The sequence below is a fragment of the Chlorocebus sabaeus genome, chromosome 29 (assembly GCF_047675955.1).
Source record: "Chlorocebus sabaeus isolate Y175 chromosome 29, mChlSab1.0.hap1, whole genome shotgun sequence".
Classification (NCBI taxonomy): Eukaryota; Metazoa; Chordata; class Mammalia; order Primates; family Cercopithecidae; genus Chlorocebus; species Chlorocebus sabaeus.
The window spans coordinates 21,481,626-21,497,024 of record NC_132932.1 but is presented as its reverse complement, the minus strand read 5'-3'; the positions used below and the strand labels follow the sequence as shown (position 1 = coordinate 21,497,024).

General features: G+C 45.2%; 1 protein-coding gene and 1 pseudogene across 3 annotated transcripts in view; one reads left to right on the top strand and one right to left on the bottom strand.

Annotated features, from left to right (window-relative positions):
- Window positions 1-425: 425 nt before the first annotated feature.
- ZNF592 (zinc finger protein 592) overlaps window positions 426-15,399 on the bottom strand; it is a 57,206-nt gene continuing 42,232 nt past the window's right edge. For all 3 annotated transcript variants that reach the window (XM_007990265.3, XM_007990264.3, XM_037987767.2), the window contains 6 exons: window positions 8,317-8,493; window positions 7,888-8,047; window positions 7,487-7,774; window positions 7,152-7,264; window positions 6,381-6,516; window positions 426-4,513 (listed from right to left, as the gene is read on the bottom strand). In XM_007990265.3, coding sequence (XP_007988456.2) covers window positions 3,983-4,513; window positions 6,381-6,516; window positions 7,152-7,264; window positions 7,487-7,774; window positions 7,888-8,047; window positions 8,317-8,493 — 1,405 coding nt within the window. In that variant the 3' untranslated portion in view covers window positions 426-3,982. The remainder of the gene's footprint in view (window positions 4,514-6,380; window positions 6,517-7,151; window positions 7,265-7,486; window positions 7,775-7,887; window positions 8,048-8,316; window positions 8,494-15,399) is intronic.
- LOC103231105 (centrosomal protein of 70 kDa-like) lies at window positions 11,594-14,242 on the top strand (annotated as a pseudogene).

Genomic DNA, 15,399 nt, shown 5'->3' with positions numbered 1-15,399 from the left:
AAAATGTTACATCATTTTCCAATAAAGAAAAAAGCATTTTAAGTAGGAACCTTAAAACCAAGCATTTTAAGTAGGACCTGGGTCTCAACTTTTCCTTCCAGGGGCCCAAGACTTCCTGTGCCCAGTTCCTAAGGCTCCTGTGGCATCTGTTGGAGAAGGTGAATAGTATCCTGAACCCCTTAGTCAGAACACATTCTAGAATCTAAAAGGTGCTGTCTTGATCAGATCAGACCCCAAGAGAACAGCAGTAGCTACCAATTGAATCAGATTCATTCATTCATGCAGGCATTCACTCATTCATCCATATAATTTTTGAATCACTGTTATACGCAAGGAACTTTTAAAGAATTACTCTGACCCAATGTATGAATTTGGAATAATCTCCAAAATACTATATAAGAAAGCAAGCTTCAGAACACTGTGTATAGAATTCTACTATTTGTATTAAAAATAGATATATAAATATACATATTTATAAACTTGTAAATGCATAGAATTGCTCTGAAAGGATACACAACATATAGATAACAGTGATTAACTCTGGAGAGGGGACTAGAGGCTGACCTCCATGGGGAAGCTTACCATTTATTGTATACCCTTTTGTATTGTGGAATGTCTTACCATGTATATGTATTAATTTTTCAAAACAAACAAAAAATAAAAGAAATTGCCTGGTGCTGAATATACAGTGGTGAACAGGACAGAGGTTCCTCAGTCTTGGGGAAGGCAAAGTTTTGAGCTTACTAGGCCACAATTATTAATTTTTTTAAAACCAGACTGTTTACATAAGTTAAGGGGAAAGTTCTTTCTACAACAATTAGCTTATAATAATTCAGCATATCATTTTACAGAGATAAAGCAGTTGGAAAATAAATACTAAGTAATTTGTCAAGTCTTAGAGTGTATTAAGTTGTAGTTTCTACAAGGGTAGGGATCTTATCTGTTTAATTTGATCAGTAGAGCATTCACTGCAGCATAATGTGCAGATAAACGCTTGTTACAGCAAGCATTTTCTGATGATGACAAATGATAGCACAACCATTTAAAAAAATCTTGCAAAAGAAAAAACCAGAAGATATTGGACTCTGTGTTCCCTGTGAGGGTTAGGCAACCTTTTCTAGATAGTCCTCAAAAAATGATGGTGTTCAAATGGCAAGGCAAATCCCAATGAGAATGAAAGGTTATAGAGATACCACATGTGTTTTGGAATGTCACAGCGTGATGCTCGAGGCCCTCCTTGGGGTGACAAGGCACAGATGGACTCCAAAGAGAACCTGGCACTTGGCGGGGCACCCCAACTGCATGGGAAGTAGGAAAACAATATCTGGGGGGCTGCAAACCACTGACAAGCTGGCAGCCTGTCAAAGCAGCCTTGGTCACTAAGGAGCACAGTGGTTGACAGGCTTGACTCGGCACCATCACTACAGGTGGCCTCTGCACATCGTTTAACCTCTGTGAGCCTCGGTATTCTTCTCCGTAAAATGGAGGACAACTGTGAGATCTTTGTGAGGATTAAAGGAGAGAATCACTAGAAAGTGTTCAGCAAGATGCTGGACACACAAGCAGGGCTTAAAATGCTATCTTCACTCTTACTAAAGAATGGCTAGGTGTCTGGGCCACTTTATAACTGCTAATCAGCATCTAAGTCCAAACAGCAGACAAAATGTGCTCCACCCTCCATGCCCTAAGGTCAAGTAAAGATTTTCCCACATTCATATAGTGTTTTATAAACTAGAAAAGACTTTCACATTCATGAGTTCACAAAAGCCCGTGAAGCCAGTTGGATGGGAATTACTAACTCTATCGTGAAGGGGAGGAGAGAGTGAGGTTAAGGGATTTGTTAAGAGCTGGCTAAGGGCAGAATCCAGGCCAGGACCCAGGTTTTCCAGGGAGTGGCTCAACATTTTTCCAACTCATGCTCTTCCCAGGAAGGAGATGTATATCTGGGGTCAGTACAGGTGGCCAAACCTGCAATTCTACCATCTCTGCCTGCTCTCCAGCTACCACTGTGTCTGAGCAGGAAAGGTTCAACCAGTCATTTCAAACCCTTCCATCAGCCTTCTCTGGAACCTGCTCCTGTGAATGGACCCAGGGTACAGGGATGGCTTCCTGCAACTAGAATTAGGCATGGGACAACAGCTACGGCAGGGCTAGGTCTGGCTTTGCAGGTAACTGGAAGCAGGCCTGGGTTGCCCCACTGCCAGTCTGGGAGACAGGGAGGTGGCAGCCTTGCCAGGAAGAGCAATTACTAAAAGGGTGCAGACAGTGAGAGTCTCTCTGAAAGTGAGGCAACCTTTCCCACTGCCATTAGCATTTCCACTAAAAACTTGGCATTTGATAGAGGAAAAAAATGTATTTTTTTCAACTGTGAAAAGGCCAGGCATATTTATCTGACTTAATAATTTATAATTGATATTTAATGCCTCCTTGAAAGATGACCTCTAGGCACCCAGCTAGCACCCTCTTCCCTTTACTAGATCCTGCTGGGCCCAGCCCCATGCCACCTGGGTTAGAGGTCACAGGACACCTCCACACAGCCTGTTCCTCCTGCTTGGGTGGGCCCTGACTCCACCATCAGTGAAAAGACAGCCAGTCTTCCAAGTCTAATCCCAGTTCTGCCACATCTGAGTTCTCTGTGGCAGCAGCAATGCTGTAAGAAATAAGAAACCTCTTGAATGCTATAAGAAAATTATAAAATTCCTCTTCTCCACCCCCTTTTCCCTTTTTACCAGTAAGGGGTTCTGTTAGGTTGAAAATCATGTGAAGGAAAGATGAAGGTGCCCAGAAAATTTCGATAGGCCCTAAAGCCAATGCCACTAGCCTGGGGGAGATGTTAGAGGTCTCCACATGGTGGAGTCCCTCCTCTCACCCCTTCAGAAGGTCTCTAGAGAACTAAGTAGTACAGGACTCCTGGTTTCCTAACCACAAGCTCCAGAATCTAGAGAAGACCTTCCTTAGACAGTAGGAAGTGTTGTCCTCCCTCAGAGATGGGACAAACAGGGGAAGTCTGGGAAAGACCCTTGGGTGGAACAGGGTGGGGCCAGGCTCACTTGGAGAGGAATACAAGAGCCTACCTGCATGGTGAGAAGATTTTTTATTTGAAATATAGTCTGAGCAACATGAGTGTAGCCAAGAGGAGGAGGGGCTGGCCTGCCTGAGGCAGCAGCCTCTCAAATGGCACGAGAGCAGGAGTACAAATATTCCAATGTCTGTGTGCCCCAACCCCACCTGTCAGGAAAGGCAAAACGGCAGAACAAAGACCCACCCACAGCGCCTTCTCAAGGAGTCTGGCTCTTGGTGCCTGCCTGCCTTTGCCTTACCTCCTGCTCTCCCCAGGTTCCAAACAGAGGTGTGCAGCAGAGGTTTCTCCCACCCCACCCACAGAGACATGATGAGCCAGTGTGACAATTAGTTCTCAGGACTATTTTGAGGGAAAAGAATCAAAGACAGGGAGGAGGGGCAAGGTAATCAAGGGCCCTTGCCAAACCAGGCTAGGCAGAGCTCTCCCAGAGGGACTGTGTCAGCACCCCTCATTTCCCTCCTTCTCAGGACCTAAAGGCAGGAAGGAGAGCTGGTGTCTGCAGGAAAATAGAGCTCTGAGGAGCGCCCTGGCTGAAGGCAGCAAGCGGGAACCTCCCAGAAGAGCACAGCCGCTGTGGCGTTCAAGCCTAGTTGACAGCATTGGGGTTGGGCCACGTAAGCAGCTTGGGGTTGGAAGGACACAGACAAGAGATGGGGTACCAAGAAGCAGCACAAAGCCATAAATAACAGAAGCAAATTCAGAGCTGTGAGGGTCCTGGCCAACCCCACATTTCCTGGGGCTGGGGGATACCCAGCACTGGCAGCTCAGGGCAGACACTACTCCAGGGTACAACCGGCCACACTCACACCGGGGGCAGAGCCTTTTATTTTCCACGGTCCGCACGGCAGGTGGAAGACGCTTTGGCACCACCCCTGACCATGCACACTGCAAGGTCTCCAGTCACACCTGAGGGGATAGTGCGTGGCTGTCCTGGTCCTGAGAGGCCTGTGGTTGACTATGATCATTGTGGCCACCATCGTCCTCAGGGGCCTGGCCCAGCAATCTCCTCACCTCTGGGTCAGCCAACAAAGGCTCACCAGCACATTCTTCCAGTCCATTCTCTCTAGTCTCCATGGGCACCTCCTCCCCGGAGCCCTCCTCTGGCTCTGCCACCTCCACTGCCATCTCTGCTGCCACCACCTCCTCTTCCTCTTCCTCCTCCTGGTCTCTCACCTTGTGGACAATGAAGAGGTGGCGGCTGAGGGAGCTGGCAGAGGTGTAGCACAAACCACAGAGGAGACATTGGGCTGTGGAGCTGTCCGCCTGGTGCTGAGGTATGTGGCTCTGAAACTCGAGCCCCGAGTCTGTGGCAAAACTACATTTCGCGCACTGAAAAAGGGACTTGTGCCTTTTGGTGGAAGAGACGGTTGCGCCATTGCTGGTGCCTGGAGCGTCCCCTACTCCACTGACTGGTCTTTTCAGATGGTTCACCTAAAAGGAGAGACAGCGTGAGCACAGTCCAGCCCAAGCCCTGGACATGAGCCCCCAGAGGTAACCATGAGTCCAAGGACTCAAGGAAAGCACCACCCCGGCCAGGGTCACCCCAGCCCTGAATGTTGGTTTACGTTTGGTTTGTTTCAATTCTTTGTTTGTTTTGTAATGTAACATATGCATGTGTCCCAATACTCCAAAGGCATGGGAAGGGTATAGAGACTATCCCACTCCCCAGGCCTGCTCTCCAAAGAACATATTACCTGGGTTTGTGGCTCCTCCAAAAGGTATCCTATGCATATACAAAAACAAAACTATTGTCTTTTGCAAAATGATGGCATGCCATGCATACTTTTCTTTTTATTTTTGAAGCAGGGTCTCACTCTGTTGACCAGGCTGGTATGCAGAGGCACAATCACAGCTCACTGCATCCTTGACCTACTGGGCTTAAGCGATCCTCCCACCTCAACCTCATGAGTAGCTGGGACTACACCTGGCTAATTTTTTTTTAATTTATTTCATTTCATTTTTGAGACAGGGTCTCATTTTGTTACCCAGGCTGGAGTGCAGTGGCGTGATGACAGCTCACTGTAGTCTCGACCTCAGGACTTAAGCGATCCTCCCACCTCAGCCTCCTGAATAGATGGAACTATAGGTGCACACCACCACACCCAGCTAATTTATTTACTTATTTATTGTAGAGAGAGAGTCTCCCTATGTTGCCCAGGCTGGTCTCGAACTCCTAGGCTCAAGTGATCCTTCCACCTTGGCCTCCCAAAGTGATGGGATTACAGGCATGAGCCACCGCACCTGGTATATGCATGCTTTTCTTCACCCTGTTTTGTTTTTGTTTTTTTTTTTTTTTTTACTTAACAACATATATTGGAGTGTGTCTCCATAGGAGAACATAGAGACTTCATTCTTCTACAGGCAGCACACTAACCCACTGTGGGAATGAGAAGTCCCCAATGGCTGACATTTAGCTGAGTTCCATCTTTGTTACTGCACACAGTGCTGCAGCAAACATCCTTTAGCAGACTTCTTTACGCCCAAGGCAAAAGATCTCTAATAGATAAATCCTAGAAGCAGAATTGCTGGATCAAAGGGTATGTGCATTTTGGGGGAAGGAAGGATGTGCATTTTACAATTGGACAGGTTTCGATATCCCCAGCTCCTATGCATGAAAGGGCCTTTGCCAACCACTGACTTGCCTAATCAGATGGTTCTGATTAGGCAAGAAAGTTTTAAGAATGCCCTGAAACTCCAGGCAGCTCTTAGGGCTTCCCAGACACCCCTGACCCTTCTGTGGAACAGCCCCCCTACCATGGTGTGGAGAGAGGCTGCAGTGAGGAGGAAAAACCAGGCTGCTCCAGAAGTTCACAAGAAATGAGAATAGGGCATGGGACAGGGATAAAGTCATAGGGCAAGGGGCCAGGATAGCAGGTTCTAGGCCTGGCTCCTCCTATAACTAGTGAGAAGGTTGGGGGGTAAGTTAGTCAAACATCATTATCCTCATCTGACAAGGTAGTCCTACGTGCACACGCCTCAGGACTGCTGAGACAGAAAGAGAATGGTATGTGTGAAAATGTACCAATGTCCACAGAGCACAGCACACCCCTACAGAGGGGGCCATGGTGACAGGGAAGCAACAGTAAAAACAGGCTGACAGGCCACCTTATGGGTCTTTGTCCTTATCCCCTACTTGTGTCCAGTGCCAGGTGGGTCACACAGGACTACAGAGTGACCCACATTGAGGGAAGCTGTCACTCTGGTTGCTCCATGGCCACAACAGTAGCCTTCCTAATGCCCTTCCAGCTCCAAGCCTCACTGAGCAGCCAGCTCCAGTGGGCAGGGAGCCCACACTCACCTGAGGGGAATGTCCACCTGGAGGTTTGACTTTGGACGTTTGGCTCAAATCAGGGTTTCTGATGCCATGCATAAGGCTGATGTGGCTCTCCAGGAGGGAAGGCCGAGGAAAGCTGGGGCTGTCCTCTGTGCAGTACCTGCAGAAGCACAGCAGAGAGGTCAGGTAAGTGCCCAGGCTGCAGGCTCCCTCAGTGCTATTCACACCAAGGCCAGGAGGGAGAGAGTCTGAAGCAGACTCCTGGGCTGGCTGGTGCTGGGATCCTCAGAGAGATCCAGCCAGCAGGTCAGCCAAGGTGGCAGACAATAGCACATTAGAATACTTGCATTCTTGACACCTGGCCCTCAGCCACAATCTCACTGAACACTCCCTGATGTCACCGCCCACAGACCCAAGTGCTAGGCTAGTAATCATAGTGAAAGGGCCTGGGTATATCCTAAGGCACAGGCAGATGGTGTACAAGCCTCTCAGTCCCAGGGGTGCATGGTCACATCACCATCCCTCCTCTTAAACCTCAGGGTGCTTCGTGACTGATGGGCTGTGCAGTCCTGGGCTAGAGAGTGACACGGCAGGGCTCAGGAGCTACCAGGTTCTGGAAGCTGATTTCTGACCTGCCCCTAATTTCTGACTTAGCTGCAACTTCTTCCAATTGGAAATCACTTGTCTCTTGTCTTAGACACCTGATCTTGCAGCAGAGAAAAGACCCAGTGGTGCCATGGACAGAGTCTTTTGAACCTCAGGCCTCCTCACTACTACTACTCCCCAGGGACTCACCCGCAGGTGTAGACCTTCTTTACTGTGTCGTGGTTGTTGCGGATGTGTTTGCGCAGGCTGTTGGGGGTGTGGAAGGATAGTTCACACTGCCGGCACGGGTACCGCTTCAATGTCTGAGGAAGGAGGTGGCAACACACAAAGCATCAGAACTGTAAGATAGTTCTGGGTGCATCTTTCTTCTCAGATGCTATAGGCAGAAAGGAGGATAATCCCAAAGACCTCAAGATCTGTGGTACCCACGCTGCCCAAAGCACCAGGAACACTAGGAGTTCCGGTCTCACAGAAAGAAGTTCAGAGGACTGGGCTCCACATTGTGACTGTGTGGCTGCACTTACCCGACCGTGGCTTTTTTTCATGTGGGACACATAGCTCTCCCGATCTGGAACCCACTCCTGGCACTCCTGGCAGGTCCAGCCAGTGTTCCTCAGCCGAGGCCTGGCTTCCACTCTGCGGTGGGTTTCAGGCCTACCCCAGCGGCCAGAAGGCAGGGAGCTGCTCCGAGCAGCCACACTAGTGGCTGGGGGCTCAGTGGGAACTCGAGAGCTGGGGCGGCTTGAGGATGTGTCCACTGAAGACTGGAGGCTTGACAGCTCATCCACATTTCGGGGAACACCGTGAGTGCTCTGAGGATGGGGAGAGCGATTACTGACTGGGCAAGGGGAAAGACGCACAGAGTCAGACCCCCAACCTGAGGCATGTGCCCTCCTCCCCAGCCTCCTCCCACAAGGCATCCCACCTTGACATGTTGCATCAACTCCGGCTTCTGCACGAACAAGAGTGGGCACTCAGGGCACTTGAAGACGCCCACCTGCGTCTTGCTGACATTCTGGTAAAAATGCTGCTGAATGTGCCTCTTCTTATTGAAGACCATTTCACAGGAGCACTTATAAATGAGCCTGATGAGACAAGCCCCAGGGTGTGAGGTGGCCAAGGCACCACGCAGCCCCTCCACCCATCTCTGCTCTCTCTGAACCAGGGTCAAGTTTGGGAAAGCACTACCCCGAGCCAATGTGGATGATCCCCTGCCTCGGGACATCCTTAGTATGACCCCAGGCACCTCTGCCACTAACCCTAGCTCCCTCACCCATTCCTATGCCACCCACTACAGCACCCAGGCTACTCCTCTCTGCCCCACAGGGCCTGCTGGCCCTGGAGCTGCACTCACTGGGAGGGTCTGTGGGGCTGGGTGGGGTGCTGGGTGGCACTGTGGTCCGCGGTGCTGCTGGCAGTCTTGAAGGCCATGGGGCAGAATGCACATTTGTGGAAAACCTGGCAGTGTCGCTCCTGGATATGGCTTTTCAGCAAGGCCAAGGTCAGGTGGACGACACCACAGTGGATGCACCTAGACAAAAGTGGGGTAGTGTGGGTGGAGTAGAGGGAGTACCGGACCCAGAGGCGGTGCTGCAAGAGGAGGGATGGAGAAGAGGAACAGAGCTACCAGGCACCTTCTCCCTCCCTCAATCACTCATACTTCCACCCTCCACAAGTACATCCTGAGGGTCTGCTTGCTACAGTCTGGCACAACGTGGCCACACAGGGGCCCCCAAGCCCAAGGCCATGCCTTGTATAGAAGGGAGAAACCCCAACCTTCCCTGCACTGGCCAGAGGATATTCTGGCAACCAAAAACCTGAGCCTACCTAAGAGAAGTCGGTGGAAGTGGAGAGGGATGAAAATGGTTCAGTAATGGCATAAACAGTATTTAAGTGTGAGACAACTGCAGAAGTCCAAGAAATTCCAAAGGAGGCTGCACAAAGCCCATGCCTTCCCACAGGCTGGTGGTACGAGTAAGCAGGGATGGCCACTTAACAAAACATACAGTCAGGCAATGCTATGCTCACCAAAACAACAACTACATTAAAACAACCCTTAAAGTCCAGGAAGAAATACTCCATAGTGTTGTTCACTGGAACTTGTGATGAAGGAATGGTGAATAGTTCCATTGGGGCAGGCACAGTAGGTCACGCCTGTAATCCAAGCACTTGGGGAGGCCGAGGAGGGTAGACCACACGAGACTAGAAGTTCAAGATGAGATATGGCTGACATGGCAAAACCCCATCTCTACTAAAAACACAAAAATTAGCTGGGCATGGTGGCACGTGCCTGTAATCCCAGCTACTCAGGTGGCTGAGGCAGGAGAATCGCTTGAACTCGGGAGGCGGAGGTTGCAGTAAGCCAAGATTGTGCCACTGCAATCCAGTCTGGGTGACAGAGCGAAAACCTGTCCCCTGGCTGGGGGGAGAGGGGGGAAGCTCCACTGTTCATGTGGCCATGTGGTTATTTCAATTAACAAAATAAAATAAAAATTCAGTTTCTTAGTTGCACTGGCCAAATTTCAGGCACCCAGTAGCCACAAATGGCTGGTACTATACTCTACTGGACCACGTAGCTCAAAAGTGCTGAGATATCTTCTTGGTGGAACTATGGGGATAACTTTTCATTTCTTTTTCTCCCTACCAATTTGTATTTTCCGAGTTTTGTTTGGTGGATACATTTTTTTTACAATGCATAAATAAGATAAACAATTGTCTTAAACCATTTTTCTGAAATTGAGGCCATATGGAACTTGTTTCAACTTCACAACATCTCTCTATAAATACTGCCTTCCCTTTTTTTGATACCGGAGAATAATATGACCTGCATCCATAAGATTACTAGTGACCTGCATCCATAAGATTACTAGTCCCTTGGCCGGGCGCGGTGGCTCACGTCTGTAATCCCAGCACTTTGGGACGCCGAGGTGGGCGGATCACGAGGTCAGGAGATTGAGACCATCCTGGCAAACATGGTAAAACCCCGTCTCTACTAAAAATACAAATAAAAAAATTAGCCGGGCGTGGTGGCGGGCACCTGTAGTCCCAGCTTCTCGGGAGGCTGAGGCAGGAGAATGGCGTGAACCCGGGAGGCAACGGAGCTTGCAGTGAGCAGAGATTGTGCCACTGCACTCCAGCCTGGGCGACAGAGCGAGACTCCGTCTAAAAAAAAAAAAAAAAATTACTAGTCCCTCTCCTGTGTTCAGTCTTTCCTCCTGCCTATGAACACACACAGGTCTCCCCTACATGAGGAAACATCTTTCCCCTCTCTGCTATTTCTTTTTATCTTCCTTTTGTGGCACTACTGTCTGCCCTCATAATATTGACATCCCCATAGGCACTAAAGAGAGGCAGCTGCTTTGCTAAAATAAAAGGCATGCCTTCATTTAAGAATTCTTTGACTCCTGAATGTTACCCTTCATTTTACTACATATATATATATATATGCTTTTTTTTTTTTTTTTTTTTTTTTTTTTTTTTTGAGACAGAGTCTTGCTCTGTCACCCAGGTTGGAGTGCAGTGGCACAATCTCGGCTCACTGCAACCTCTGCCTCCTGGTTTCAAGCAATTCTCGTGTCTCAGCCTCCCAAGTAGCTGGGATTACAGGCACCTGCCACCACACCCAGTTTACTTTTGTATTTTTAGTAGAGACAGGGTTTCACCATGTTGGCCAGGCTGGTCTTGAACTCCTGACCTCGGGTGATCCACCGACTTCAGCCTCCCAAATTGCTGGGATTACAGGTGTGATACATTTTCACAGTCCACATAAATCACCACAGAATCCTGAACAATCTTTTTTCTTCCTTGTATGTATTGGAAGGGAAGGGTAGAGAATCACCTTCGAAAATTTAATTAGCAACGAAGAGCAGCCCACAGAACCAGAAAGCTTTTTGCAGTGAACTCCATAGAGCATTCATTACTAAATTTGTGTATGCTTTAAATTAGGGCTTCTATACAAGCTACTTACTTAATTTTCCTTTCTCTCCTGCTAAACAGAAGAGTGAAACCAACTTCTAGCACACACAAGTATTTCCACACTACAAAGTATTATGAGGAGAAAAAAGCACATAATTCCACATTCATCCAAAGTGGCCAAGAACACCTGATATGTGTAAAGAATCTCTTAAGTGGCTTTATTTGTGCCGTTTGACCAAACTCCTGCAGAAACAGTAGAAATATATCCTTCTCGAATGCTACTGAAAATTCCTTCTATGTATCTTGTAGACATTTCTTGGAGAAACCTCACTGAAAGTGAGAACACATGCAAAGTACCCTCAATGAAGGACTGAATCCAACGGGGTTTACAAGTTGATGAGAAAGTGTGCAGAAAAGAGTGCCAACCATGACACCGCACTTGACCACAGCTTAAGAGAAAATAGACAATTATAGAATCATATGTTGTGAAATATGTAGTTTTAGAAAAGATAAACAACATAAAGTATTTAACTTTGTTAATAATCACAAATAAGAAAATAACATTAAAACAGTCTAAACTTGCTTCCTTATAACATCATTAGCCACTCTCCAAATTATTAACAAAGAACAGAACAATTTATAAAATTCTGAAATATATGTGTATGCATATTTTACATAAAATACATATAAATTATAGATATTTATATTATATAAATAACCATATATAGAGACTTTTTACATTATCATCAAGTAAAAGCAAAAATAATACAAAACATAAAATAATATTGTAAAACTCTGTAGCAGAGTTCAATAAATTGGAACATAGGTATCTCGAGAATGTACTGGCTGGTGGGAGGCGGCGACTGAGGAAGATAAAGATCCAGTTTCAGACAAGAGAGTTGTTGGGTGATCATTTCATTGAGATCAACCTGAATGACCAGGTGTAAAGTGCAAGAGTAGTATGCTATGACTGAGGCAACGCAAATTTTTAAATTGCCAATGTCTGTTTCTTTTGATTCTACAAAAGAAACTATGTTTCCGGTAGCCCCTAAACCTCAGGATTCCAATCAACCGTCAGAAAGACTCATGACTGAAAAACAGAAGAAAGAAGCAGAATGGGAAAGCATAAATGTGCTATTGATGATGCATGGCTTAAAACCTTTGTCTCTAGTCAAAAGAACAGATCTCAAAGATCTCATCATTTTTGACAAACAGACATCACAAAGGATGAGACAGAATTTGAAATTGTTGGTGGAAGAAACATCACGTCAACAGAACATGATACAGGAGCTTATAGAAACTAATCAGCAGCTTAGAAATGAACTTCAGCTAGAGCACAGCCGAGCAACCAATCAAGAACAACGAGCTAATGACTTGGAACAAATTATGGAGAGTGTGAAATCCAAAATTGGTGAATTGGAGGATGAATCACTAAATAGGGCTTGCCAGCAACAGAATAAAATAAAAGATCTTCAAAAGGAGCAGAAAACTTTATAGGTGAAGTGCCAGCATTATAAGAAAAAACGAACTGAGCAACAAGAAAGTATTGCTTCTTTGCAAATGGAAGTCTGTAGATTAAGAAAGGAGGAAGAAGATCGCATTGTCACTCAAAACAGAGTGTTTGCCTATCTGTGCAAAAGAGTTCCTCATACCGTCTTGGATAGACGGTATGTAATTTTGCTACATAAATTGATATGTAGCTAGATTCATGGTTTTGTTTGTTTGACCTGATTTTATCTTGGGGGTGGTTATAACTCTTATACACTAGAAAAGCCTCTCTCTCCTCCTCTTCTGCATTGTTTTTCCGTGCTCATCCTGTTTTTGTTTGTTTGTTTGTTTGTTTGTTCTAGAGGTCCTTTGGGGATTGGAATTGAACATTTACTAAAAATAACACTAAACTTTTAAATAAATTCATAATTAATCAGACATTTCTCAAAATAACTGATCCTTTTAGTGAAGAATAATATTTAGAGATCACTGTATGGGTTTTGGGGTTGCTTAGTTTTATTATGTTATTGATTTTAGGAGTTTTTAGTGGAAAGAACCAGGGACTATATATTTTGGAGGGGACTATATATATTTAACCCAGCTGAAGTTAAGACAGTATTTTTATTTAAATTCTGATTTTACATTTGTAACTGTTGTCTTTTCTACTGAAAATCATTCTTAAGAACAATATTATAATTATTTGCTATATCTGATAATACATAAAAATAGTTTCAAAATATTAAAACTAGAATTACTAACAATAAGCCTACTGAATGAAATTTAAATTGGCATTAGGAGATATACCTCATGTAAATGATGAGTTAATGGGTGCAGCACACCAACATGGCACATGTATACATATGTAACAAACCTGTACGTTGTGCACATGTACTCTAGAACTTAAAGTAAAATAATAAAAAAAATTTCTGGGCAAAAAAAAAAAAAGAGAATGTACTAAAAAAATTAACATACACAGAATGGGAGAAAATATTAGCAAATCTGACAAGGAACTTGTATTCAGAAGATATAAAAAACTCTTACAACTCAACTATAAGATGTCAAATAACCCAATTCAGAAGTGGGCAAATGATCTGAATAGACATTTCTCCAAAGAAGATGGAGTCCAGGCCGGGCACAGTGGCTCACGCCTGTAATCCCAGCACTTTGGGAGGCCAAGGTCGGGGGATCACCTGAGGTCAGGAGTTCAAGACCAGTCTGGCCAAAATGGTGAAACCCCGTCTCTGCTAAAAATACAAAAATTAGCCAGGCATGGTGGTGGGCGCCTGTAATCCCAGCTACTCAGGAGGCTGAGGCAGGAGAAGTGCTTGAACCCAGGGAGGGGCGGAGGTTGCAGTGAGCCGAGATAGTGCCATTGCACTCCAGCCTGGTCAACAGAGTGAGACTCTGTCTCAAAAAAAAAAAAAAAAAAAAAAGATGGAGTCCAATAAGCACATGATCAACACTGTTAGTTAACCATCAGGGAAACAAGATACCATTTCACACCCGTAAGGATGGTTACAATCAAGAAGACAATAACAAGTGTTGGCAAGGGTGTATAGAAATCAAAACCTTCATACACTGCTGGTGGGGATGTAAAAATGGTGCAGTCACTTTGGAAAATAGTCTGACAGTTTCTCAAAAAGTTAAACAGGGTTACTATTTTTTTTCCTTTTTTAAAATTATATTTTAAGTTCTGAGATACATGTGCAGAATGTGCAGGTTTGTTACATAAGTATACAAGAGCCATGGTGGTTTGCTGCACCCATCAACCCATCACCTACATTAGGTATTTCTCCTAATGCTATCCCTCCCCAATCCCCCACCCCCTGACAGGCCCCAGTGTGTGATGTTCCCCTCCCTATAGAGTTACTATCTGACTCAGCTATTCTACTCCTAGGTATCCAAAGCAACTGAAAACATGTCCACATGATAACTTGTATGAATGTTCTTTAGCAGCATTATTCACATTATTCATTATTCATGAAGCCAAAAGGTAGAACCAACCCAAAGGTCCATCAGCTGACAAATGGATAAACAAAACATGGTATATCCCCACAACGGAATCTCATTCAGCCATAATAAGGAATGAAATACTGATATATGGTACAACATGGATGAACCTTGCAAATATTATGCTAATATTATATAATTCCACTTATATGACATGTCCAGAAGAGCTATGAGGCAGAAAGTAAATCAGTGATTGCCTAGGGTTACGGGGATGAAAGAAGTGGTGGAGTGGTGGATATGAAGTTTCTTCCTGGATAGTAAAAATGCTCTAAAACTGTTTGTAGTGATTGCACAACTCTGTTATGAACACTGTAGTGTTGTGTATGTCTTCTGACTTCAACTGCAGATCACTGAAAATTTTAATATCACTATCTTCAGTAATCCCTTTAGCTGAATCACAACACATTTGGTCTGGCATTCCTTACAAAAAGGTTTGATAAACTGAATTGCTTTTGGAATATTTCTTTTTACTTGTACATAAGAAAATATGTAATTAAAAATGAAAAGTATTAACCCATCCATACAACTAAAAATTTCGCACTTTGGAAGGCCAAGCCAGGTGGATCACCTGAGGTTTGAGACCAGCCTGGTCATCATGGTGAAATCCCAGCTCTACTAAAAATACAAAAATTAGCCAAGCATGGTGGCACATGCCTATAATCCCAGCTACTCAGGTGACTGAGGCAGGAGAATCGCTTGAACCCGAGAGGTGGAGATTGCAGTGAGCCAAGATGCTGCCACTGCACTCCAGCCTGGGTGACAGAGTGAGACTCCATCTAAAAAAAGAAAAAGAAAAAAAAAAAATTCTTGGATTCAAGATTCAAAGATAAATATTTATGTGTTGATTGTATTACTATTTGATTGGATTTGATCTCAGAACAAGCAGCATACACTTAAATCAAGACTAGAAAGGTATTTTTAAGTGTTACAGGATACTGTAAAAACATATTCAGATGTTTGGTTTAAAATGTAGCCGGGATGTTGCCAAGCAATGCTCTTTAGCAACTTGGTGGTAAGTGCTTTG